This window comes from Talpa europaea, assembly GCF_964194135.1.
Source record: "Talpa europaea genome assembly, chromosome: 4".
Taxonomy (NCBI): Eukaryota; Metazoa; Chordata; class Mammalia; order Eulipotyphla; family Talpidae; genus Talpa; species Talpa europaea.
Genome location: NC_140070.1, coordinates 81,711,208 through 81,736,920, shown reverse-complemented (window position 1 = coordinate 81,736,920; position 25,713 = coordinate 81,711,208). Strand labels below are relative to the sequence as shown.

Sequence of the window (25,713 nt, the reverse complement as noted above, 5' to 3'; positions counted from 1 at the left end):
TTCAAACTGTAGTTTAAAATCACATGCAAACTTTAATCTGTGCAGATGCATGAAGTAACAATCATGTGACATCAAGAACAATGTTTTGGCCTCTTAACTAAGAAGAGATATTTGCTGGCACAATGACAAAATCATCAATTTTCCACATCCCAAATTCAACTCCATAATATTAAGCACAGACTGTGATTTAAGGAAATACATCAATGAATTGAGCTAAATATTTTAGATTAGAATGAGAAAACCTCAAAACTTAACCAAAAATAAGAAAGCATTATCTGTGATTCTTTCACATACAGCATCATAAACAGATTTAAAAATATCCATAGATAAATACCATAGGTTTTTCTTAAATCTAATGTCCTCTAAGATATCATGACATTAAAAAAGTGAAGACAAATGTTAATGGCAGTTATTGGTGTCATCAGATCATCCAGTAATAAATGATAAAACCAGAATTCAAACACACATATCCTGATTCTAAATGATGTGCTTAATTCATTTTACTAGTCTACCTATTATGTTTGTCATCATAAAAGAAAATGCTGGAAAAGCTAATAACAACTGTGCATTGCCATTGCTTTCACTTACAAATTGGGATGATTGATGGTGTTCTCTCAGGATACCTTAATTTGAAGGTATAAGAAATATGAAGAATAACCTAAGGAAGGAAGATGTATTCTTCCCTGTAAATCAGTGCCTCTGACATGTCAGGGTACTGGCTTAGCTTCTCTAATGCATACTGGGCTCAGTCTTTCTGGTCAAGAGTTAAGTGCAGCTGCTCCAGACATGTACAGGGGGATTTGGGGCAAACCCAGATGCACAAAATATGGGGCCTCTCTCCACCTCTTTTTATCAGAAGGAAACCTTTCCTGCACGTCAATGAAATTCTGCTTCAGTCTTATTGTCCTTACTTACTTTTATCTATACAAACACTGGCAAATGACTGTCAATATCATGAATAGCTCTCAGATAAATCAACATTCACCCTCTGAGTGACAAAGGGATCATTTTCCAGGAACACACTAGAGATTGAAAACCTGAACAATTTTGGTGTTTGTTCAGCCAGGACAAACCAGGGAACAGATACAAACCAAGGACAAACCAGGGAACAGATGCAAAGGCAGCCAACCTGGCTTCTATTTGCCAAAAGAGGGCTTTTCTTGTTCAATGAAATAATCCCCATCAATGGAGAAGCAAATATGTAAGAAAGCTTTAGGGGGAAAAATCATAAGAGATGAAAATGAAGGAATGTAGAAAGTAAAATAATTCCACAATTGCTCGAGACTTCTTTTGATCACCCATAAAATATATGAATCACTCATTAAATGTGCTTTTTTCTGCATCTCCCTATCCTCTTCTCATCCTTTTCTCCTCAATTTTCATTAACTCGTCAACTCATGTGTCCTTTGCACTACTTAATCAACACACAGATACTATTCCAAGTGAAAACTGTATCACTACCTCCCTCTCATCCAACTTCATAATAACAGCACTTAGAGGAAGAAAATTTATTTAGTAGATTAATATTATCAATCAATCAGTTTAAGTACACAGTCATGTGTAAACAAAATAGTTTTTCTAGATTGCAATCTAACTACAGGCTTTTATACATGTCCTTTGTCCTCTAATCAAAGAAAACAATCATTAAGTTATATAACAAAATTTCTTAACATAATTAAACCAAGAATTCAAATATAGTTTATAGAATCCATAGTTTATAGGGCAAGAGAAAGTAATTTCTTGTGTCTACTTTGCTAATATGAACAGATTTAGTGTCAGAAAAATGTCCATATTAAATAAAATCCTTACATTGAAAGATGAATTTCTATTTATAATTCTTCTGCAATTTCAGCTTATATATTTGAATATTATTTTCATGACCTTCATTTACAGAAAATCAAAGTTTCATTAAATTTCCTCCCAGATAATTTTTTTTGAGAATTTGTTCCATGCATAATAATTTAATACCAAATTTTCCTACCAGGTTTCTTCTAAGACTTGAAGTGCCATTTAAAACTAGAAGCACCATTATTCATTTCATTAGTAAGGTTTTCTCAACCTGGGTACTGTTATTATGTACCAGATCATTCTGCATTGTAGGCAACCTCCTTGCTATTTGTAAGTTGTTTAGCAACACCCCTGACCTTCCTATTAGAGCTTCACCTCCCCAGTTAGGGAAACAATGATATCTCCAAACATTGTCAAATAAGCCCACAAGGAAAAATTGAAATGATCTCTCTCTTTACCCACTCATCACAGTAAGCCCATTAACCCAAATCAAGTGCCATTTTTCCCTGCCATTTGCAACAACATGGATAATCTTGCGGACATTACACTAAATGAAATAAGCTAAACAGGAAAAGAAAAATACTGTATGGTATCACTTATAAGTGGAATTTAAAAATAAATTGAACCCATAGAAACAGAGCAGAAAACTGGGTTTCAGCAGGTGGAGGAAATCAGGACAGTTGGCAAAATAACATAGACTTTCAGCTATAGGATAAATAAGGTCTGAAAATCTAATGTATAACATGGTAACTATAGTTGATAACACTATATAATTAAAATTTGCTAAGAGTAGAATGTAAAGATACGTACACACACACACACAACACAGGATTTTCACTGATTGATTGTGGATTCACATTACTAAGCTTCTCCCAAAACTTTATATTCATAATTTCATTAACCTAGGAATAGATACCCTACTATTTATTAAGGTTATTAGTTTAAGCTAATAAATTCAAAGTTGTTTCCAGCTGTTACATTTATTATGGAGAATTTGTAACAAATAAGTAACATTTCTTCTATTTCCTTTAAAAAAATAAAATTAATCTATCCTTGTCATGTTGAAAATGGAGTGATTAAGAAATAAAAATAATTTAGTCTAAAGACAATTATAGAAGTGAGAATGTTAAAATCCAAAACCTAAATTACTATGCAGTGCTTTTACTTAAGAATGTCATCGTTTCTCAAAAAAAAAAAATAAAGAACATGGACTAATATTTCCTAATTAATGACACTTAATCATTCATGGTCATTAGAGTTAACATAATGAGAAATTTTTCAGGAAAAAAATATACTACAAATTGCCACAGTACAATAATTCACATATTTGATTTTTCTTTATCCTGTTTTTTTTTTTTTTTTAGCTTTGGGGCCTTGAGCTGGTATAAATAGCATGACCTGTTGAGGAGATTTGTTTTTTTTCCTCCCGGCAAGTTTTTAATATAAACTCAGAGAGCTCAGCCAGCTGTTTTAGGCTATTTAATGTATCAGAAAGAAGGAAGTCACAGCTGCAAGAAGATCCACCAGGAAAGCAATGAGAAGGAGGCACAAACAATGTGATGGCTTTTGAGGCCAGAGGGAGCCAAAATTGTTCACTGAGAAAATTAAGAAAGAGTCCAAGCGAAAATTCAGGAGAAAATGAGCAAGAGATGGGAAAGGTGGAGGAGGTGAGTTACCCTGAGATGTATATCTTTAAAACCACACTGAAATGCTAATTCTGATTCAGAAATTCTGGGCTGAAACCTAAGGACATGCTTTTCTAAGACCCTTTAGCTATCTATCCACAGTGCCAGAGGTGTAGCGTACCTGGAGCCCAAGTTATCTCTGGAAATACAAGTGCCAACTTTGTCTCACTATAAAATCTGTAACATTGACAAGGTAAATGAAGACAATTCTCCAAATTCTCAATATACAGAAATGGGTTTTCTTTATACCTTCTTTATAAGAAAATATAAGGTAGACTGTTGCTTTGATACGCACATCAATTTATTATTGTTTTTTTAAAAATACATATATAAGCATGTATTATAAAATGTCACTGTGGTTTTTGTTTTCATAAATCCTTATGCAGCAAGTTTTGATGGCCTATTATTTGCTAGAATAATTTAAAAATCTCAAATTTCTAGATCAATATTTAAGTTAGGTTTAAATTTTTGAATAATTGGCTTTGAAAGAGTTTTCCAGCTTAACTCTGAATTTTGATTCACTATTTATGACAACCAGGATGTTCTTTTATCCTAATTATTTGATTCTTTTTACACCTTTGGGAAAACCGAATCCTGGCTTACTTCATACTCTTCCCTCCAAAGCAACTAACTAAGGCCTGATTATGTGATGGGTTTTGGCCTTCTGTCAATGTCAAGGTGTACCAGGAAGAGAAGCAGATGCAAAGATGACAGATAGATGAAGTATCCATGATGTAAAACATCCCTTGGCAAAAAGGAAGCTGGAAGTACCTTAAAAATCAGTGTGCCTATACACAAAAATTTGAAGATTGAACCACAAAGCTAAGTGGAAATAATTATAACCTCTTTGAAAAAGGACTAGTGGAGAAAGAAAAGAAATACCTAAATTTTTTCATATAACAATTATTTCAAAGTACCATTTTGCATTTTCCACAAGTTATATTTGGAAACAAAAAAGATACATTTGGGCATTTATTACACAATTTTGTAGGAACAACAAATTTCAAAAGTATGACCCTTTTTTTTTCCGAAAAAAAGTAAAGATTTTTTTTTTTTACACAAAAGGCTCATCATAAGCATTTGTGTCACCAAAAAAAAAAAAAAAAAAAACATGTGCCTGAATGATCTAGCTTGATAAATTACTACAAGTACCTTAAAAATTTACAATTTAAAAGCAGCCAGTTTTTGTCTAAATAAAATTCCACAGTTTTAAAGTGATCTAGAAAAGCTGCAGATATTTTAAACAACGTCATTAAGGAGGAGACACAGGCTTATACTGTTGACAAATATATCCTATCCTATTGAAAATAGTCACTGTGGTTTTTAAGGTTATAAATCGCCAAAACACAGTTTCTACATTACTTAAGCAATTTGGAATGTCTTCTTAATTCACCTATTCTGATCACATCATAAAAAATGTTAGATGATCATACTTAATCATCTGCATGATGCTGTTAATAATTAAACTAATTAGTTTGTTCAAGCATTTGATAAATTCAGAAGGAAAAGTCTTCAAATTTCTCACTAGTTCCACTAGACACTAACATTAGGCTGTATTTCTCCATGTCCTGAATATAGTGGTAAGCATAACTTGTCAAAAGAAGTGCAAAAATTTGCTTTGGAGGATATACCAATAACTTCTGCTCCCTAAAAGAGGCAATGGACAGAATCTTGTTTCAATAGTTTTCTGAACTCACCCCATGTGATGGATAAGAGATCCAGCCCAGCTCCCCTTGAATTGTTTTTGAGTCCAGTAGGTTGACTAAAAGAAAACACAAGTATACCAACAGAGTTAAGAGAAAGGCATTCTATTTGGCTCTGTCAAGTTAATCTTGACTGTTGTTGTTGACATAATAGCAACATGTTCAAAATACATGACAGATGATTTTCACTAGAAGTGAATAATGAAGATAAGAAGAGAATTATAAAACAAAAGCAACCATAGAGAAAGTTAAGGGATCAAAAGTTTCATTGACTTTTGTTAAACTCTTTGCTTACAAAGATAGGTTAATGTTCTCAACATATTGATAATAATTTTTGGTGGAATAATTATAGATTTAAAGAGGAAACAATAAAATAGAAATGGGAAACATTATGCTAACATTGCATTAAATTTGATAAATGTATATGTCATTTCATTATGAATTCATTTCTCAAATATGCTTCCATAATGAATCAATATTCCTGTTTGTGCATATCTGATATGACATCTTATGTTGTCTCTGGTCAAATACCCAACATAATTATTTTCTAATGCATGTTTTTAAAAACTGTATAAATTGCCTACTTGCGTGTAACAAAATGTTTGGCTACTAATTTGATGAGAAATCAAAGCAATGGTATATTTTATGATACTGCCTATGCTAGGCATTACATATGTAAGAAGTTTCAGTACCCAATGGCTTCCATGCTTCTACTCAGTACTTTATGCTGATTATTTTAAAGTCTGGTGAATAAGAAAATGTATCATGAAATGGAGTTGCATTTGTAATACATTATTAAATGAGAAAGGCAAATAATCTATTTCAACAGAGTATTAACTTTTATTGAATTAGAAATTAAAATATAGGGGGCTTCCCTGGTTGCACAAGGGGTTAAGACACAACCTATGAAGCTATCAGCAGCCACTGCAGCACGAGTTCAATCTCCAGCCAGGGAAGAGAACCACCTGGCACAGCAGTCCTCTCCTGACACCCGCTGCTCCCCTCAGCAGTGTATTTCAGTATATCTGCCTGTTCTATCCCCCACTCTGTCTCTGGTGTATCCTCTCACCCTCCATACCTCTGGCCTGTACCCCAGTTCTTGTATGCATAAATTAACAAATCTTAAAAAAAAGAAATTAAAATGTAAAAACATTTTTTAAGTTTAATTAAAACAAAAAGCTCACTTTGGTTTTTGATATGTTAAACAATGGAAACTTTGGTTTTACCATGCCCTTCTCTAAAATGGAAAATAATTCCACAGTAAGCTAAAGTTTACATTAAATACGTGTATTATTAACATAAACTAAGCAGCTGAATCAATAAATACAAAAAGAGAACATAATCATCCTTAAGACAATGTTAATTATGCGTACTACTCAACATTTCCATGTGTTCTCAAAAAGGTGTTTTCTGATACAAGACAAAAGAACATATTTTCTTTTACCATCCCAATTAGCTTCAGACCAAGGAAATATTTACCTTATAAAACGTTAACAAAAATATATAATACACATAATAAATACTTGAATTCTAAATTTTCAGGCACTGTATAAAAAAGATCTATTGAAGTAACATTGCATTATAACATTATATAAGTTTAAAGGGAGCTGTTTGGTTAGCTGGTCTGTAATAAATACATTAGGTGAGTATAAAAAAGTTTCCTGACCATAACTTAAAAAAAGATGAAACTCTCGAAGTTAGATTCTCTAAGTTTACTAGTGAAAGAAAAACATACAATTAACCTTTTGCACTCTAGTTCATAATGATTAAAGATTGTTTCTATAATAAATTAATCCTGAAAAGTTATCACATTTAGATAGATATAAATAGAATTAGAAAATATTTGGATATCCCATAATCGCTGTATGGCTTACATGGTGTAATTTCCATATTGTATTTTCCAGTATATTCAGTTACAAAATTAACAGGATACTTAATTATATTGAAGTTATCTTTTGAAATGTTAAAAAAAAAACCCTACCAATTAATTAATGTAACAGATAATACTTCTGATTAATCAATGCTAGAAAATTTTTGGAAATAGGAGGATACATCTTCATCTTTAAAGTATGTTATTGGGGTCTCCCTGATGGTGCAAGGGGTTAAGACACAGCACTATGAGGCTATCCGCAGCCACTGCAGCATGAGTTCAATCCCCAGCCAGGGAGGTGACCCAAATAGTGCAGCAGACCTCTCCTGTCTCACCTGCTGCTCCCCTCAGCAGTGTATTTCAATACATCTGCCTGATCTGCTTCCCACTCTCTCTGGTGAATCCTCTCACTCACCACATCTCTGTCCTGTACCCCAGCTTTTGTATGCATAAATAAATAAATCTTTAAAAATAATAATAAAGTATGTTGTCAACTTTCATTCTGATAAAGACATATCCAGTACAATCACTTGGTTCTATCACAGTCATCAGTTGATTTCTCAGAATTTTACAAAGGTTTTGCATAGAATTTACAATGCCAGAATCATAAATCATTATATCATATTTGTAATGCCTCTAGATGTTTAAATGATTCAATGTATTTTTATGTATAATAATTGAATATGTACTAAATGATGAATATGTCACCCCATACTTTAAGATTAATGGCCGATTTAATTTCAATATAGTAATCAAAGGGAAAAAAGTGTGTGAGGCAAAAGAAATATGAATATTGTTTCCATTTAGAAAATTACTCACTGGAATGTTGCTTGTTAACTCAAAAATTAAAAGCTTTAAGTTTTCTCAGATGGTAATTATGAGGAGGAAAGTACTGAATTAACCACATCAGCATTTGGTTTCTCCTCAAAAGAGGACAGCTAAACTAAAAGGAACAATATGACACTGTCAATTAAAATAAGAAAAACAGATAATTGAATGTATTACATTTACTCACAAATTGAATTTTTAGTGCATTCCATTTAGCATGAATGAGTAAACCATAATTACCAGCATTACTCACAATTCTGATTCTGTTGTCTTTTATCTCACAATGTTGTTGTGATGATCAAATAATACAAATGTATTTAAAGCCACTATGAGTTTATAAAATCCTATACACATTAATTGTTCTTATAAAATTAATGCATTAACCAAAGACAGGTATATTTTGACTTTTGAAATGTATTTTGATTTTTAAATATATGGCCTGCCAGAAAAGAATACATCATCAAAACACTTTTTAAAAGCTTTTACTTTTACTTTGCACTTAAAGATGTCTTTTGTTTGTAGCAAAATAAATATAACACTCTAAGAACTCTAAACACTTTAAAGAGATTGCTAAACTGGGTCTTCCCAGGATGTAAACCTCAAGTCTTCAGCAATCTGCTGTATAGCAATCTGAGTGTAGCAAAATTGAGATAAGAAGGAGAAAGCTAATGGAATTTGAACAAGCCAGTTGTGAGCGATTCCTCTGGATATTTAGGTTAAACCTTGCCTTGTAATACAATGTTCTAAACCTATAGGCAAGGTTACCACTGTTTTTGTCTCCTCCCAAAAGGTAAATTAGATAGATAGTAGATAGATAGATAGATAGATAGATAGATAGATAGATAGATAGATAGATAGATAGATAGATAGATGATAGATAAGTAGAGCAGTTGGTTGGTCAGTTGGTTGATAGACAAACAGATATAGATAGATGATATTGTATATCAATGTCTCCTCAGTAAAATTAATACAACTTAAAAACACCTGTGGAGTCTGATCATTTCCTTTTAAGTGATGCCACTATCCAAATGCAAGAGCAGATAGAATAAGCAGATTGAATTGTAATATACAAATATTGTAATATTGCAGTTTGAGTTTAATCAGCAATTTGCAACTTGGAATATTTATTTTGAATATTGAAAAACTGAGCTCAGAATTGTGAATTTTAGTTAAAAAAGCCTTAGGAAACTATTTTTAAGGGTAAGTGAGAATATATGGATAATTTACTTCCTTAATGACTGTCTCTGGCCAGGTAATTTACCAAAGACATAAATTATCCCTTACAGATTTCATATTCCAATAGTGGGATAGCCAAATATTTTCTATTTGCAACAGGCAATATGTCATATCATTAATTTCAGAATATTTGCTCTTCAAAGAGATATATTGCTTGTATTAACTTTTAAAATTAAAGTGACTTAAAAAGACATTTATGGCCTCCCCGGTGGAGCAGCGGTTGAGCGCTGGGTTGCGGGGCTGCCTGCAGCCTCTGTGGCGCAGGTTCTATCCCCGGCTGCTCCCAGGCCACCAGAGGAGGGTCCCACATGGTGAGCAGACCTCTCCTGCCTCCCGCTGCTCCCCTCAGCAGTGTATTTCTGTCCCTCTGCCTGTTCTGCTCCCCACTCTGGCTCTGGTGAATTCTCTCACCCTCCCGCGCTTCTGACTATACCTGGTGCTTGTATAAATAAATAAATAAATCTTAAAAAAAAAAAAGATCTCCTTTAAAAATAAAAAGACATTTAAACTCTATGACTACTTGAAATGAACTATAAATGGAGTTTCTAGGTAAAACTGTGTTTGGAAATCACAAAAATCTAGATGGACATGGTTATGAATTTCTTTTACATGCTCTATTCTATGTTGTCATATTACTTTTTAAAAAGTGAATGAATAGGTGAAGGGGTTTATTTTCAAAAACAGTAAGGAAATCTCTACTTAGTCTCTTTGAGTTGGCATTGAGATAGGCACTAAAGTGAGATTTTTCTGATGAAAAGAAAGTGTAGTGCCTGGTGGGAATTAGAAGGTATATACTGGAATAAAGGGGTGAGAAGGAGGTCAAGAGTGAATTGACTCCAAATTATAAGTACTTTTGACAGGTAGGAAACCTTGGTGTCATTTCTGCCCCTGATATTTACTAACTTTTTTCTCACAGAACTGGGCTGTGGATTTTTGATGCCCAGGAGTCTTATCCTCTCTTTCTTCCTATCTCCCCTCAAATATGTGTTTCTTTGCACATTTGCATTGACAACATCATGAATAATTGTTTGTACCAAGGTTGTACACCACATTCATTCCTTACCATTAAGAATGCACTAAGATTTTTGAACACATTCAGTCATTAAATTTTTAGTGATGAACAAAACTTGCTCATAGAACCTAAGAATTGCCCTGAGCAATTTTAAAATAATGAAAATATTTTAAGGATGAAAAAAATATGATCCTAGTTAGTAAGGACATATGTAAAACTTTAGATATAAACTTCTGGAGTTTTATATACTATTAAAATGCCAAAATTTTTTCAAGATTATTTCAAAATTCTGATTCACTTTAGAATGACTAACTTATTTAGAATGACTTGATTATTTAGAATGACTAAGAGTTAAACTAATATTCTGATCTTGTATATTAAATTCTACAAATGTACAGACAGTACCAAAATAATTTTTAAAACTGAATGTCACAACTTCTTACTGAAGTGGAATCTTTTTGATTCTATAGTAACACACAAATATATTTTGTGGTAATTTTATAGTTGCATTTTAGGGACCCCCCGCCCCCCGTGACACAAGTGTTAAAGTCTGCTATCAAGCTATCCCCAGCCACTGTTGCATGAATTTGATCCCCCACCAGGAGCTAATCCACATGGCGCAACAGACCTCTCCTGTCTTGCCCGCTGCTCCCCTCAGCAGTATATTTCTGTGGCTCTGCCTTTTCTGCTCCTCCCTCTGTCTCTGGTGAATCCTCTCGCCCCCTGCAATTCTGGCCTACATCCCAGTTCTTGTATGCATAAATAAAATAAATCTTTAAAAAAAATTTATAGTTGTATTTTATGAAAACACCAAGTTATAAAAAGTATCAGATAATCATTTCAAGGTGAACAGTAGTGATTAATGGCTACAGAATTTCAGACCTCTACAAAAATAGATGTTTGCTTGTAAAACCTCCAGTTATAAGGTGACTTTATAGCCAATTGCAAATAGCTATGAAACTATTACCAAAAAAGCAAACCCATCCTTGATTACATATTGCTTTTACTAAAGAATAGTGACACTTCTTTTATTGTTCCCACCATCACTCTAAATTTTCCCAAATTTCTTGTCCACTGCTTATAATCCTTTTTTTCATCATTATTTGTTATGATTAAAAGGCTAACTTTGCTCTAGGCTACAGATAGCAGCAGGGTCCTTTATTCTGTTTATAGATTATATTGAAATGGCACAAATACAAGAAAATGATAGAAGAAACACATTTTTTCTTCTCATGTTGTAATTCTCTGTAATTCTCTGTACTCAGGTCAACCATAATATGGAATCAAAAAACAAACACACATTTTCTTACAGGAGTCCACCAAAGCTCAACAATTCATTTATACTGTGTATATCAAGGTATGCCATTGAGAAGAAATTTAGAGAAGTCAAAGTTTTATTGATGTACTTAAGTATTTCCACAAATCTTTTATTTACTCTGGTTACATATTCTTAGTTTAAGAGCTTCTATGGACTTCCTAGTCATATTTATTCCTACCTAGACATAATTAAAATATTTTTCAATAGATGTAGTTAAATTTGTATCTCACAGACTGAAAATTATAAAACCTCTTTTAAGAATATATGTGAAGGGCCTCCCCTGGTGGCACAGGCGGCTGAGCACAGGGCTGTGAAGCTGTCCACAGGCTCTGTACCACCGGTTCGATCCCCGGCCACCGGTGAGGGTCCCACATGGCACAGTAGACCTCTGCTGTAGCACCCACTGCTCCCCTCAGCAGTGTGTTTCATCAGTCTGCCTGTTCTGTTCCCTGCTCTGTCTCTGGTGAATCCTCTCACCCTTCCATGCATCTGGCCTGTACCCCGGTTCTTGTATAGATAAATAAATAAAATCTTTTAAAAAAATAAGAATATATGTGAAAAAAAGAATATATGTGAAGTCATCTAAAATCTATTAATTCTTTGCATAAACATTGCTGTAGACTCTGGAAAATCTTATACTCACTTTGTGCATAGAAATATAAACTTAAGATCACTTATCAAATGGCCAGCTAAAATCATTAAGCAAAAATTAAAGAGAAAAATTTTGTAGTGCTAGGCATTTTTGTGAATAACCTCTTTTGTCACATGGTATCATAATGGCTAATTTATATGCTATATGAGAAGATTTCTGAACAAAGTGGTATACTCCCAACTCATTTTTCCTTGTGAACTTTTCCTCCTGAGCAATAACTTCGGGTTGACTTCTCTATAGGTCTTAATTATAGAAGAAACTCTAAGTAGGTGTTCTTATCTCAATCTTTGCCAATAACAGGGTACATTTCTTGGAATCAAAATGCATAATCTCACAGGTATCTGTGCTTTTTATGACTTGAATGGTTAAAAAATAACAGAAACACAGACCAAAATTCTACTTGAAACAGACATTTCAGTAAATGTAAACTTAAGCTGTTTTTAAAAGGTTAAAGTTTTCTTTTGCATTTTATTCAGAGAAATTTAAGTCTTTCTGATGCCAACACTACTTTGGAGAAAATGGCTTCCAAAATATCACTAGTGAACAAAATTCTTGTAAGAAAATCATCCTTTCACATAACTGAGGGGAAATGTTCTGTTGTCAGTGAAGTTTTGCTGCACTTAACAACCACAGCTTGAATAACAGTCCCTAGAATAGCAGGTCTCTTTATTTCTGTGCTTTGTTAACCAAGATTATGAATCATTTAGACAAGTGAAATGTGTTTCTCAAAATATAAAAGCTACCAAAAGTTGAACATTAGTGATGATGTAAACAGTGTCCTTTCCAACACATTTTTTGGTCTTTTGAAGTCTTTTAGAAATAACAGAACAACTTCTTTATTTCCAATTTGGAAATATTTTTTGACAGATTAAAAGGTGAAAATTGCAAATATATTATTGAGTTGTGATATATGCTTACTAAGGCAAATAGGTGCTCAAAAGTTAGCATTGTACATTTTGCCTTCACACCATAAACTCACGCTGTCTTGGCATATTTTTTATCACATCATATCATAAAATCTTGATTATTAATGTATAAGTACTAAACCAATGCTATATGACAACTTTTGTCACAGAGTTTGATGACTGTCAACAGGGAATAGAATAAACAGATTGTCCCCAAAAACATCTCTAATATAATGTTTCTTTTACAAATAAAGCTATTCCTGGATATAAGGATTCAATATTTTAGCATAGATCATTATAAACATATAGTAAAGAAATGAAATTTTTAAAAGCATAAAATTTATTTAAAAATATAATCTAGGCACTTTTATGTCACAAAACATATTTTTATTTCAAAAGAAGGCCCTTGCAAAATAACTACATTGGTTTATTTTCTTAAAAATTAAAATAAAGAGATGACTTTCATTTCATTTTATTCTGGAGAACAATATGTCTAGTCTTTTTTATATATCAGGACTGATGTCTGCAGACACACACACATATAAAAACACTCTTCAAAGTATAATCTGTGTTTTTATAAATGTCCACAAAGGATTAAATAATGTGCTACATGCTTATCAGTTTAATCAGAACTCTAACCCTGTTCCTTCAACCTGAGAAGCATTATACCAATGGAAAGTATCTAATAGAAAACTTTTAACTTATTACTGGAAAAGAAGGTAGAATTAGAAAAATTTCATCTTGGGTTTTATTTGTTTTTTTGTTGTTTTTTTTTTTTAAAGATTTATTTATTTATTTATAGAAGCATTGGGTACAGTCAGAAGTGTGGGAGGGTGAGAGAATTCACCAGAGCCAGAGCGGGGAGCAGAACAGGCAGACCGATGAAATACACTGCTGAGAGGAACAGCAGTCGGCAGGAGAGGTCTGCGAGCCATGTGGGATCCTCACAGGTGGCCGGGGATCAAACTGGCGCTGCAGAGGCTGCAGGCAGCTTCGCAGCCCAGCGCTCAACCACTGCACCACCAGGGGAGGCCCTTGGATTTTATTTGTAAAGGAGACAACACCTACTTAACTTTCCATCTTGTGATGGTTCTTTCTGCTATCCAGTCACATGTGCTTCCATTATACTCACAAATACAAATGTGTGTGTGCATGTACTCACATACAATTTATAGATGTTAGATATATGCTTATTAAAATAGATATTTCTGAATATACAGTTCTTTCAAAAGTGCTTTATAATTACATATATAGTTAGTTATGCATTCATTCGAAATATTTTTAAAGTTTCCTAGAAATATACAGTGAAAAAAATCTGAGTTATAATCATCCCCACCACATGAAATTAGGAAAGTCATTTAACTTCCTCCCTTTGTTTTTTTATTAACTCATTATTATGATTATTTACCTTTTTTTTTTTTTTTTAAATCTTCCCTACATCCAAGGGGCTCCGTTTTGGGATGCTAATTGCACATTTCTCTGAAGATCCATTTCATGCTTTTTGTAACTTACATATCTATATTGAAGTATTTTTTTCTGATGAAAGTATACAGTTGTGGTCCTCTGTCCCATTTAAATTGTCTTCAGTGGCAGAGTGCACCACTGACAATAACACTGGTTTCCAAAATCTAGTGTGCAACTACTCCTCAAGTGTGCGCTGTTTGCTAAGTAAAAAATACAAAGGTTTTTTCAGATTCATTTTAATGGTTTAAGCAGTTAAATTTAGGGTTCTAAAATTTTAATTACTGGGTTAAGGTAGTGAATCTTCTACAAACCTGGACAAACACAGATTATGCACTGTTTCCAAAGGATTACATCTGGGAAAGGAAGTATAAAGAGATGCTACTAATTTTAATTTTTCCTTCTCTAATTCTATGTAGATTTTTAAAAGACATTCAAACATTTGGGAAGATTTTGGAGCACTCTTAAAAGCAAATGTAAGAAGAAAAATTCCTTATTTAATGACAAATATTTAAGGAAAGCAGTTGTACCTCAAAATATAGAGAAACCATCATTGTAAGCACAGATTAACTTGTTCAGTTAGATGACTGCAAATCTTTCTTTAAAAATAAGGACTATCAAAACATTATAATTTCAGATCTGAAATGTCAAAAGCAGTATAAAAAGTCTGAGTTTATCTTTTCTGAGTTATGTAATGTAAATGAGTATTAGCTTATCTATGAGAAAGCAGATAGCTAAAATAAACCGAGAGAAAAATACTGTTTCCCTTTTTCACCTCTTTAAAGACATTTTCAATACTTTGCAATAGTTAACTTCAATCAACTTGAAGGTGTTTACATACCTAATTTAATTTCTAATTCTAGTTTCTGTGATGATGCCAGTTTTGCATAGTCTCATTCTGTTAAAATGTTCCATAAATAGCTTTGGTATTTGAAAGGAAAAAAAGTACAATTTGGACTTCATTCTGTGTACCTTCTTTGAATATTACATATTACCAGGAGTTCACTTGGGGAGAATTAACTGTTTATTTTTCACCACTGATTTGTAATTCAGAAACACAGAATGTTGTACCACCTAGTTGCAAAAGGTATAAATTCATCCATAAAATTTTACCCACTGTGTGACGATAGCTCTGTTTTGTAAGGGGACAATACTGTTGGCACCACACATGCTGACACAGAGACACACAGGCACATATGCACACACAATAGTGTTCTGCTTGCCCAGAGGATTATTAAGATAAGCCACATGGAAGCCATTGCAAATCAGCTTCCCAGCCTAACTTCTCCTCAGTGTGAAGACTGCTATTATATGCAATAAAAAACTTCCTAAAACCTATAGATTTTATTAATTGCTAAATTGGGTTTGAAAATCAGGGAAAAAAATGTTACCTACCAACAAGTTGTTCTGTTCCCTGTAGTTACCTTAAGGTGGTTACAGGATGTCTAAATTTCATATTGATTGGAAATCAATCAGCTTTATCACTGGCAAAATTAAAATTTGATTCTTATATTTTTATCAAGGGAATTGGGGAGTGGAAATGAGGAGTTTTACTCTTTACCGGGCCTGTTGAGTTTATTCATCTATCTTTCTTAAGAATTATTTGGAAGATGATAAATTAACCTCTCCTTAGTGAACAATTAGAAAATTCAAGATGAAAATATGTTTATGTTAAGCATATTTTATCAGCAATGAAATTAAACCCGGTTTCTGTTTTTGTTTCAGTCCTTCTTGAGAACCTGTTGTGAAATAAGTTAAGATTTTAAATTTGTCCATTTTAAAACAAGAAGCAATTCAAGTTTACTTATAGTAAAGTTAAAGTGAAGTTTACTTTTTTCTGATTTGAGAAAGTTACACAAACCCAGATATTAATTTAAAAAAAATAAATTGTAGGGAAAGCAAGGGGGAAAAAAGTTTGTTGCTAAGCCTTTACTTTTTGCTCATGGAAAATGTTCCAACAGCCTGAGTGGTTGAATAATTAATTGGAAACATGAAAGATAACACATTAGAAAACTTTTCTTTTTTGCATATTACAGTGAAGAAAGCAAGATCCTAAAAGCAGCTTTCTGATTTGAAAGCCTGATGTCATCAATATGCTATTTTTGTTCTTTGCCAGGTTAACAGAATTTATTGCAGCAATTAATGCAAAACATATGTGCTGAAATACCCACATGAAAAATATAATTGCCCCCAATTTAATTTGCTACCTTTCAAAACCCTATTTTAGCTACCTTCTCTCAATGGCTCCACTGAAATACAGTACAAGTGTTTTTGTGAAAAAGAAGATAAATTTTATAACTTTTCTCATCTTAAGTAATTAAGAAATTATCTTTTAAATGCAGAAAATTTTCCACAAGGACCAGTCTTTTTTAGACCATTTTCTGCTTTTCCCTACTACTGACCTCTATGACAATTCCAGTAGTTAATGCACACTTCATTTTTATGATATAAAACACTACATTATCATTTTCAGATTATATTGAAATTGCCTCACAATTTCTCTGAATGGAATTATTGCCCAAACTTTCTTTCCAGGACATGGAAAGGAATGTTTGAGTGTCAGAAAAGAAATAGAGGTAAGAAAGTGTGAGGAAAAGCTTTTCTCCTATTCCTCTGTCCAAATTTTCTTCAAATTATTTTCTTAATGGGTCCCCCAAAGATGCAAATAATCATAACCAAAAAAGTGCAAACATTTCAGTTTCAAAGTACTCTTTGAAAAACTTTTTTAAAAGTACTTTGAAGTAAAATTTATCACTTCAAATACTCTAAGTTACTTTCTCCCTGGCTCCCCCCAAATTATTCTTATGCAGTCAAAATACACTTTTTCCTGAACAGAAGATTGCCTCTTTAATTCACAAGCATCTGTGTACCAGAAAAGCAACAAGAACAAAAGAAGTTAAAATTAAAGACAGAGACCTGGATCAGTCACTACTTTGTTAAAATTACTTTTCTCAGTTTCCTTGTTTGTAACAATATCATCCTATCTATTTTAGGACTACTTTAATGATAAATGAAGTCCAGTGAGTGAGTGATAATGTTGTTAGAAATATTCCCAACCAGCAGGACTATGTGCAATTAGCTCAAAGGTGGACATGGCTCAGGCTACACTTATTTCGGAAACCCTGCATTTAAAGTTCTAGCTTTTATAAAGGAGACACTGAAGTTAGGACACAACCACAGAAACTTATGCATCTACCATAAACTAACCTATGTCGGTAACACCGCTGCAAGAAACATCTCTGACCCTTTTCACATTTACTCCCAAAATCAGAAGAAGGAAAGATCCTGATTTAATAAAAATGCTGCCAATCTCACATGGAACTGTAGGAGACAACAATGTTCAATCGTGCACAGGGGAGACAGTTATGGAACATTCCCCTTAGCTTTCAAAAGAGGTTCAACAGGAGACTTTTAACAGGTAGTATTAACAGGTGACTTTTTTTAAAAATGAAAGCACACACTCACACAAGATTTAGTTTTACTGTAGTGATCAAAGGACTGTGGAAGGGGACACAATTGAAAGATCAAGCAACAGCAAAGAGGTCGAATCAAACAGTAGCCCCAAGGCAACTGGACTTCTGAGTTCTCCAGCTTTTCCCAACCCAGCTGGCCAAGTACCCAACGCTGCAGAGTTTTGCGAACCCTGCAGAACTCAATCCCCTTTTTCATCAGTCAGCTGACTAGCTGGTGAACACGGGTGGAAAGGAACCCCGCCACCGCCTGACACCACGCTGAAAAGGCTGGCTGATGGCGATAAGAAAAGTGGGGCGCAAGGTCCATCTCGGGTCAAAATCTGCTGCCAAAGTCCGGACGCGCCTGGCCGGCCGCGCCGCACGCGCGCTCAGGCGGGACCTCCCCCCAGATTTGCAGAGTCCAGGTGGCGGGCGGGCGGGACGCGCGACTCCCGGCGCCAGCAGCGCGGCGGCAGCAGGCAGAGGGCGCACGTTTGCCTCTCCCCGCCCGCGTCTCCTCCCAACGCCGCTTTCCGCGGAACTTGGCTCCGCGGCGATCCGCTCGCTCCAGCCTCCGCCCAGGCTGAGCGCCCGGCACCGGCCGCCAGGTCGAAGCCGCAGCAAGCAGCCCGCGCTGGGAGTGTGCCCACCGCCCACCCCGTCCCCACCCGGGTGGCCAGGGCCAGCTCGCCGCGCTTGGGCAGCCAATTTTGGCCGCTACCCTGAACCCATCGCCCCCACCCCGGAGCCCTGGGACTGGGGCGCGCGCACCCAGAGTTGGGTTTTTCTTTGTTTTTATCCGATGCGGAGTGAAAAGTACTGAACTGTTGAGAGATCCTGTTTTCCCTCTGCCCCACTGAGTCTGGTGCGGGTGGCGGAGAATAGTTTGCGGTTAAGACGCCCTAATGGTGGGTGTGGTGGCAGCGAGGAGCGCCTGCTCATTTCTCCTGCCACATTACCATCCCTACCCCTGAAGTCCTGCTTCTTGGTAAAATGTCTCCTGGCATGCTCTGCAAATGCAATCAATATTGCGTCTTTCAAATGTGGGAGGTGTGACTGGTAAAGAGGCGCGCACATCCCCTCCTGCAGACACCCCAGTCCGACGCTGACATTCCCAACAGTTTGTACAGTGCTGCCACTTGTTTTTCCCCCGCCTTCCCCGCCTATTATTCTGACTTCACCATGTTGGTTTAGATTATGTGGATTTTCACCCTTTGCTTTGACTGGAACAGCAGGACATGGTTTAGAGAATGAAGGGAGGAGGGGGTTCCACACTCAGGGCTCCCAGTTTAATAATATCACTTCTAGTTGAAGGCTTTATTAGCTGAACTGGTTTTGATTCCATCCACCCTCCACATGCATTCCCCCAAGCATCCAGGAGGGTGGGGGAGTGTTGGGGGGGTGGGACGTGTTACACTCTTAAAAAACTTCCCTTGATAAAATATTTTCTTCTGGGGAAAAATCAAAAGTGTGTAAATTTGAGAAACAGTTGCCCCCCTCACCCCAGTTTCAAATGTGCAGGACTTTAATAAAAAATTGATTAGCCAGATGTTTTAAGTGATTTTTTTAAGCCAAAGATTTATATGTGAATATTAATTTTAGAATCTTTGCACTTCTCTACCACTCCATCTTTCTAATCAACTTTAAATTTCACTTGTAAAGACCTTTTTTTTTTTCTTTGTTATCAGCCACCCTTTTTTAATTTCAAAGCTCATAGGAGCAAACTAAAACTTGCTGACTTGGCTTTTCCAGGGAAAATCTTTCTGCCAGATTTCAAGAACTACCTGATAATAGGCAGCTGGTAATAGACCCAAAAAGTGAAATTAAGGGGTGCACAAGTACCCGCACTCTAAATCCCATGAGTGTCTTCCTAGATCAATTTGTGGTTTGGAATTCTTTACAGTTTGTAAATGTCACAACATTACCTTTATTTCTAAAGATGTTGTAGAAGAATTAAGGTTTTCAATTTTTGGAGAATTATATTTCTAACCCTGGTTTTCAGTACACCTGGATGAAGAATATCATGAACATTTCACACCACCAGTCAACCCTTTATTTGAAAAATCTGTGGAAAGCTACTTGCACACTTGGTAAAAGTCCTGCTTTGACCCTCCTGGGTGATAAAATCCAGATCTCTGAAAACAGAACCAAAATGGGAACACCTGCATCTGTTTTTCTCAATCTTTTATCAGACAGGAATTAAAAGAATAAGTTTTATCAAATGTTTTAAAAGAAAAATGTGTATATTAAAAATAAACAAAATCAAAGAACTTGAGAGAAATGATTTGTAAAACTTAGTGTTCTTCCAAAAAATACATATTTCCCCTTATATTCAGTGTTTATGCCAAACAAAATCATTGGAAAATGACTAAAATCAAAGGTAACCCACATCACAGATTTTTTAGTAAGTAAATGTCTGTAAGAACTTATCGAGTTTTGATGATTTGTGGAAAGTTTTATTAATATTTTCTTGAAGATTTTATGACTTGGAAAATGTAACTCTCAAGAACAGTTCTTGCTGTTTCCATTTGCATTGAAGTTAGTAAATCAAATATACTGTGGAAATATGTTTTGCCTTTAAAAATCCTTTGCATATGTAACTGATTATTTGATATTTAAAAATTGCATATATTTTATTTCAGAAAAATTCCAAGTTTCCAAAATCGATTTTATCATTCAGGGATATTTATAAAGTAAGTACTGTGAGAAACTACTAAAAGTGAGGGAGTCCTAAAGAACACACCAAAATTTGAATATTAAAATGTAGATAACATATAAACAAGATAAACAATCTTACTAAATCCATTCTCCAACTTTCTTAAGAGTCAAGGTCAAACTACTAACTTGTTTATACAAGCAAACCATAATAATATTCAAGCAATAAAAAACTTCACATGAAATTTTCTAAACTCACTACACAATTTAAAAAAATTCCTTTAAGTCCTGATTGTGTATAACATTTTGCTAAAATTTTTATATTAGTTTTAAGTGGTTTTCATTATAACTCCAAGTTTCTAGTATTTCATGGAAAAGATAACTTTATATATAACACAACCAGGATCTTACACGTGGCAGTGGTGTTTTATTATATGTAGTTTCCCATTTATAGTTCCAGTTGCTTTTGAGTTATATATATATCCAATAGACTTTGTCTTAAAATAGAGCAAAAAAATGAATCAACTACGGAACCAATATTTAAAAAGCATAAATTGAAAATGTTGATGGTTAAGTAAGGCTGGTTGTGTTTATAAATCTATTATTATTGCCAGAATATTTGCTATTCAAAATAGTTTTTAGTTGTTCATATATGATAGGGACTAGAATAGTGTGATGCGTGAGACATAAAAGTGAGGACAATGGGGGTCTCAAAGAGGACATTTTCTCAACTTTAATTATAAGTATCAATATTAGTCTTTAGGAAGATAGAGATTCAGAATGAATGAATTCCATGACAGATTTTGAGAGGTTACAAAAAGTTTCTTTCCGGCACAATCAAAATATTATCCTAGCAATTCAGGTTGTCAGTAAAAGCTTAAACAAATTTGCTGATAATCCTGTTAATGACCCAGGTCAAGTGTTAACTGTTGTGGGTTATAAAATAGTGAAATTAAGGTTTCTCCTACCTCCAGGCAAATAACACAGTTATAACTGAGGTAGAGGGGGTGTAGGGGCAGGCTATTAGGAGAGCTATTAAATTACAAAAATGTATAATGCATTCAATTATTTAGTCTACCATGATGAAATGCTATTAGAAGCCAATGTTAAAAAAAAAAAAACCTATAAAAAGGATAGTTTAGATCTATTAATGTTTAAATCTCAATGTATTTTTATTTGAGGGTAAGAGTTTATATATGAAAAGTGATGCAATTAATAGCAGTATTAAAAATGGAACAATCCATTATTAAAATACTTATTGTCTCCAACATTCACCTATTATTCAATGGATGTACAGTATTCATCTGCAAGTTTTCCTTTTAAGCTTTAAACAACCACATAGTCTCCTCTAGTACTTTGGAGATTTATGTTTAGTGAAACACATTTCAAACAAATGGTGTCCCACCCACTCCAATAAAAGTCTTACAAAACAAGTAGTATATAAATATGTAGATTTAACTCTGCTCACTTTTACTTTGGAAATGCTAATTTCTAAAGTAAAGAACTCAATGGGTAAATGTTCATCTATTTATGGATATGCTTTAGGTAGATAAAATGATTTAGTGTATTAAGTACTGATGAATAAGCAGTGTATTCTGCCTCAGATTGCTTCAAAAGTAGAAAAGTGTTTAAAGAGGGTATTTTATCGAATGTTAAAAGATATTGAACAAATAAAAGTTTATATCAAGTTTATATCAGCACTTTATATTAAGTTTTTAACTTCTTTCCACAGTTATTTCCAGTTTCCATGATCATCAACCATCTGGGATGGAAACAGGGAATAAATGTCTGAGCTTCCCTAATAATACACAGTGTAGCCATCCTATTTTATCATGCATGCAAAGTAGTTGATTTCTCACTGGAGGTATTTCTTGAAGTGTCATATAAACAGATAGCTGATAATATATTAATAAAGTCCATTCAGCTTTATAAAGTTCCTGTTAAAGTATATAGGCCAATTCTTCATTTAAGTAATCACTGAAATTATAAATAATCTATCACCATTGAGGAGTCCAGTGAAAGAAAATATCGCTTGGAATCATTTTCTTGAAAGAACATTACAAAGTTATTTGTAACTGGATTCATAAAAGGAAAGTTAAGATTAAACTTTTCCTATGTTTTTGTTCTCTTTTATTGACCCATGGCATTTCAATATTGATATTTCATTATCAAATCTCAAATTATAAAACACATGTGGGCAAGTTTCCTAGTGATTAACTCAATGGCTTGGTTTGGTTCTCTTTTAGTTCCATTGCCCCTAACTTCATAATAGATTACAGAATAAATTCTAGAAAAATTTGACAGTAAATTTCTAAGGTATGAAAATGTACTTTTGATCATAGTATTATAAATGCAAGCTAGTATTCATATTAGTTTTCAAAATTTATGTGAGAAAGCTATGTTTATCAGATTAATTTTACTATTTTCCCTTCTATAACATATATGAATTTTCAGAAGCATTGCTTTCTATTCAAATGACATTGTTAGAAGAATTCCATGGAAATCTCAGCATATACTTGGATGTTCACTTTTTATGCTACACAATTCAACTACTAAAATCCAAACTACCATATCAGTATTTAAAATCCATATTACTATAATTAAATCAGTTATTTGAAAATTTGTTTCAAACCTTCCCTTCATAATCTCAGAAGGGGAAGGAGTCACTACCCATAGGGCAAGATCTAGAAAGAATAATCCCATGAACAATAAGCTTCTATCAAGCAAATTAAATGTAAATTGTTAGATTTCTAAGTATATTTGCACTTCCACATACATATTGCCAATTTGTACCTGTGTATGTATATACACTAAATACCCAAACATATACTAGTTGTGACTTAAAAGCAATTTCATTTGATTGCTTATTATATTAAATTGACAATTACAAATTTTATGTAGGTGTGAATGTGCTTAAATGATCTTTTTTGATTTTTCAATTTACTGAAGTTATGTTTTCTATTATATGCCTTTCAGTTATATGCCTGTACATTATTAATTCAATAAAACTCATTATCTAAGTAGTTCACAAATATTCCCCCCAGAAAAATGCAACTTATCATAGCAATGTGGGGATAATATTACTCTTTTTCTAGTATTGTCAATACTGTCAATGTCTTCAATGAAACAAACATTAAAAAACACTAATTTTAACTTATTGATATGTTATTCATAGCAATGATTATTTTTGCTTTTCACTCATGAAGAATGATTGACCACTAATTTCAAATAAACATTTCAATTTGATCTGTAAAAACAATATGTCACCTGCAGGTAAGATGATCTTCTTGATCTTTTTATTTTACAATTTTTAATTTCTCAATTAAAAGAAAACAGAATTTAATGAAAATCAGCTAAATTGATAGAGGCAGTCACTAAGGAAAGAATGAAATTAAACTGCTCTATTAGCAGTGAAAGTAGGTCACCAAATATGAGACAGCTTTTATATTTAATTACAAAGTTTCTAAATATTTTGGGGTTTTGCTTGTTTTTGAAATACTATATTTTAAGTAATTATGGTTTGCCAATATATATTTCTAGTAAATGACACAATATAGAATATAGCATTTAGGTATCATTCAGTTTGCTAAAGTGCTCAATGTTCCTATAGTAAGTTACAAATGATTAGAAGAAATTCAAATATTTAAGTGATGTGGCTTAAAACAATTTTTCAGAGAAGTTTTGGCCTTAAGAGTTAGTGATTGTATTCACAAATCATTAGGAACAGACTACAAAAGGTATACAGGGAAAAGCAATGAATGTATTAAGTAGACAATTTTATAGGAAACATTGGTGTCTTTAGTATTAGGTTTGCACTTTAATCCATTGAAAAGAGATGTATGCCCATTACAACGAAAATAAATAACCCATCCTCAAGGAAATGCCATTTGCTGCATATGAACATTCTTTCCTAATTTGCTATTCAGTTATTTACTATAATGACCCAGGAGATTTTCCCCATTCATTAAATTCATTCTCCTATTTGTAAATAAGTCCTTAAACAAAGAGAATCCAACCTAAGCTTATTGTAATTCCTGCAAATATTACTTATGTTAATGTGGCATATGCTGCTCATTAGAACCTGTACCATAAAGCTTACTCGCCTGGTGGGATACACATCACTTCGATATAGCAGTTGCAACACACACACACACACACACACACACATCTCTGCTTCCACAAACATTGATTTCCCTTTAGTTCATTCATAAATGCCACGATCCTAAGTAGGACAACCTGTCATTATCTTTAAACACACTAAAGAATGTAGAGAGGAGGGCTGGATTTTCTTTTAAACTTCTCAGAGTACTACATGGTCATAATTAGAAAATGAAATGCTGCCACGGCTATTTGGGAATTAACATCCCGGTTGTAAAAGTGGAGAGTGTTTTTTCCTCTCTTTCTGCTTAAAATTAGCGAAACAAGTTAAATGCTTGTATTGGTATCAGATTAAAAACAGTTGAGGTTTAAACAATCAAAAATACCTCTTATTAAAGTATTTTAAAGGACAACTGAAAAATAAAAGCACATCTTAGTTTACTCTCAAAGCAAACCCCTTGATTCTGAAGCACCTTAAGGACCTGAAAAGGTTTCGGTGAGAACGTGCTCTGAGGAGCTTTAGCCCTGCGGGGCTGGGCTGTGCGCGCCGCTGTACCTGGCTTACCTTCATTGGAAGGTTGGAGAATCAGTTCCCCGAAGCAGCTGAGAACAGAGCAGCTGAGAAGGAGGAGGATGGAGAAGTGACAATCCATGTTGTTGGTGCAGAGGGCAGTGAGAGGAGCATATCTCCATGAAGCATGCCACTGATGTGAGGGGGAGCGCTCTGATTGCTGGAGAAGTTACCATGCTCCGCTTGCAGGCTGATGTCAAGTTTGACACTGGAGATAAGGAGGAGTCTGGCTGCCTTTCCGCAAACCTCGCTCAGGGACATCCCAGGGTCCTAGTGCCGTCGGAAGCGATCTCTGAAGATGAACTGCACAGCAGGAGCCAGTTTGCAGATAGCTCTGAAACACAGAGTTGGGAAGGAAGTGGGAGGGAGTGTAGGGATGTCGCCAGTGGGGCAGGAAATCCAGAAGTTGTGAGGGGGGATAGTGGTGGGGTGAGAAAAACACCCTCTCTTTATTTTCAATGAAAAGCAGCTATTTTATT

The 25,713-nt window shown here is 34.2% G+C and overlaps 1 protein-coding gene across 2 annotated transcripts in view; it reads right to left on the bottom strand.

The window, feature by feature from the left end:
* EPHA3 (EPH receptor A3) overlaps positions 1–25,316 on the bottom strand; it is a gene marked incomplete at both ends in the record, with an annotated part of 304,318 nt that extends 279,002 nt beyond the window's left edge. For both annotated transcript variants that reach the window (XM_084231585.1, XM_084231586.1), the window contains 2 exons: positions 5,171–5,235; positions 25,229–25,316. In XM_084231585.1, coding sequence (XP_084087711.1) covers positions 5,171–5,235; positions 25,229–25,316 — 153 coding nt within the window. The remainder of the gene's footprint in view (positions 1–5,170; positions 5,236–25,228) is intronic.
* Between the last annotated feature and the right edge of the window lie 397 nt (positions 25,317–25,713).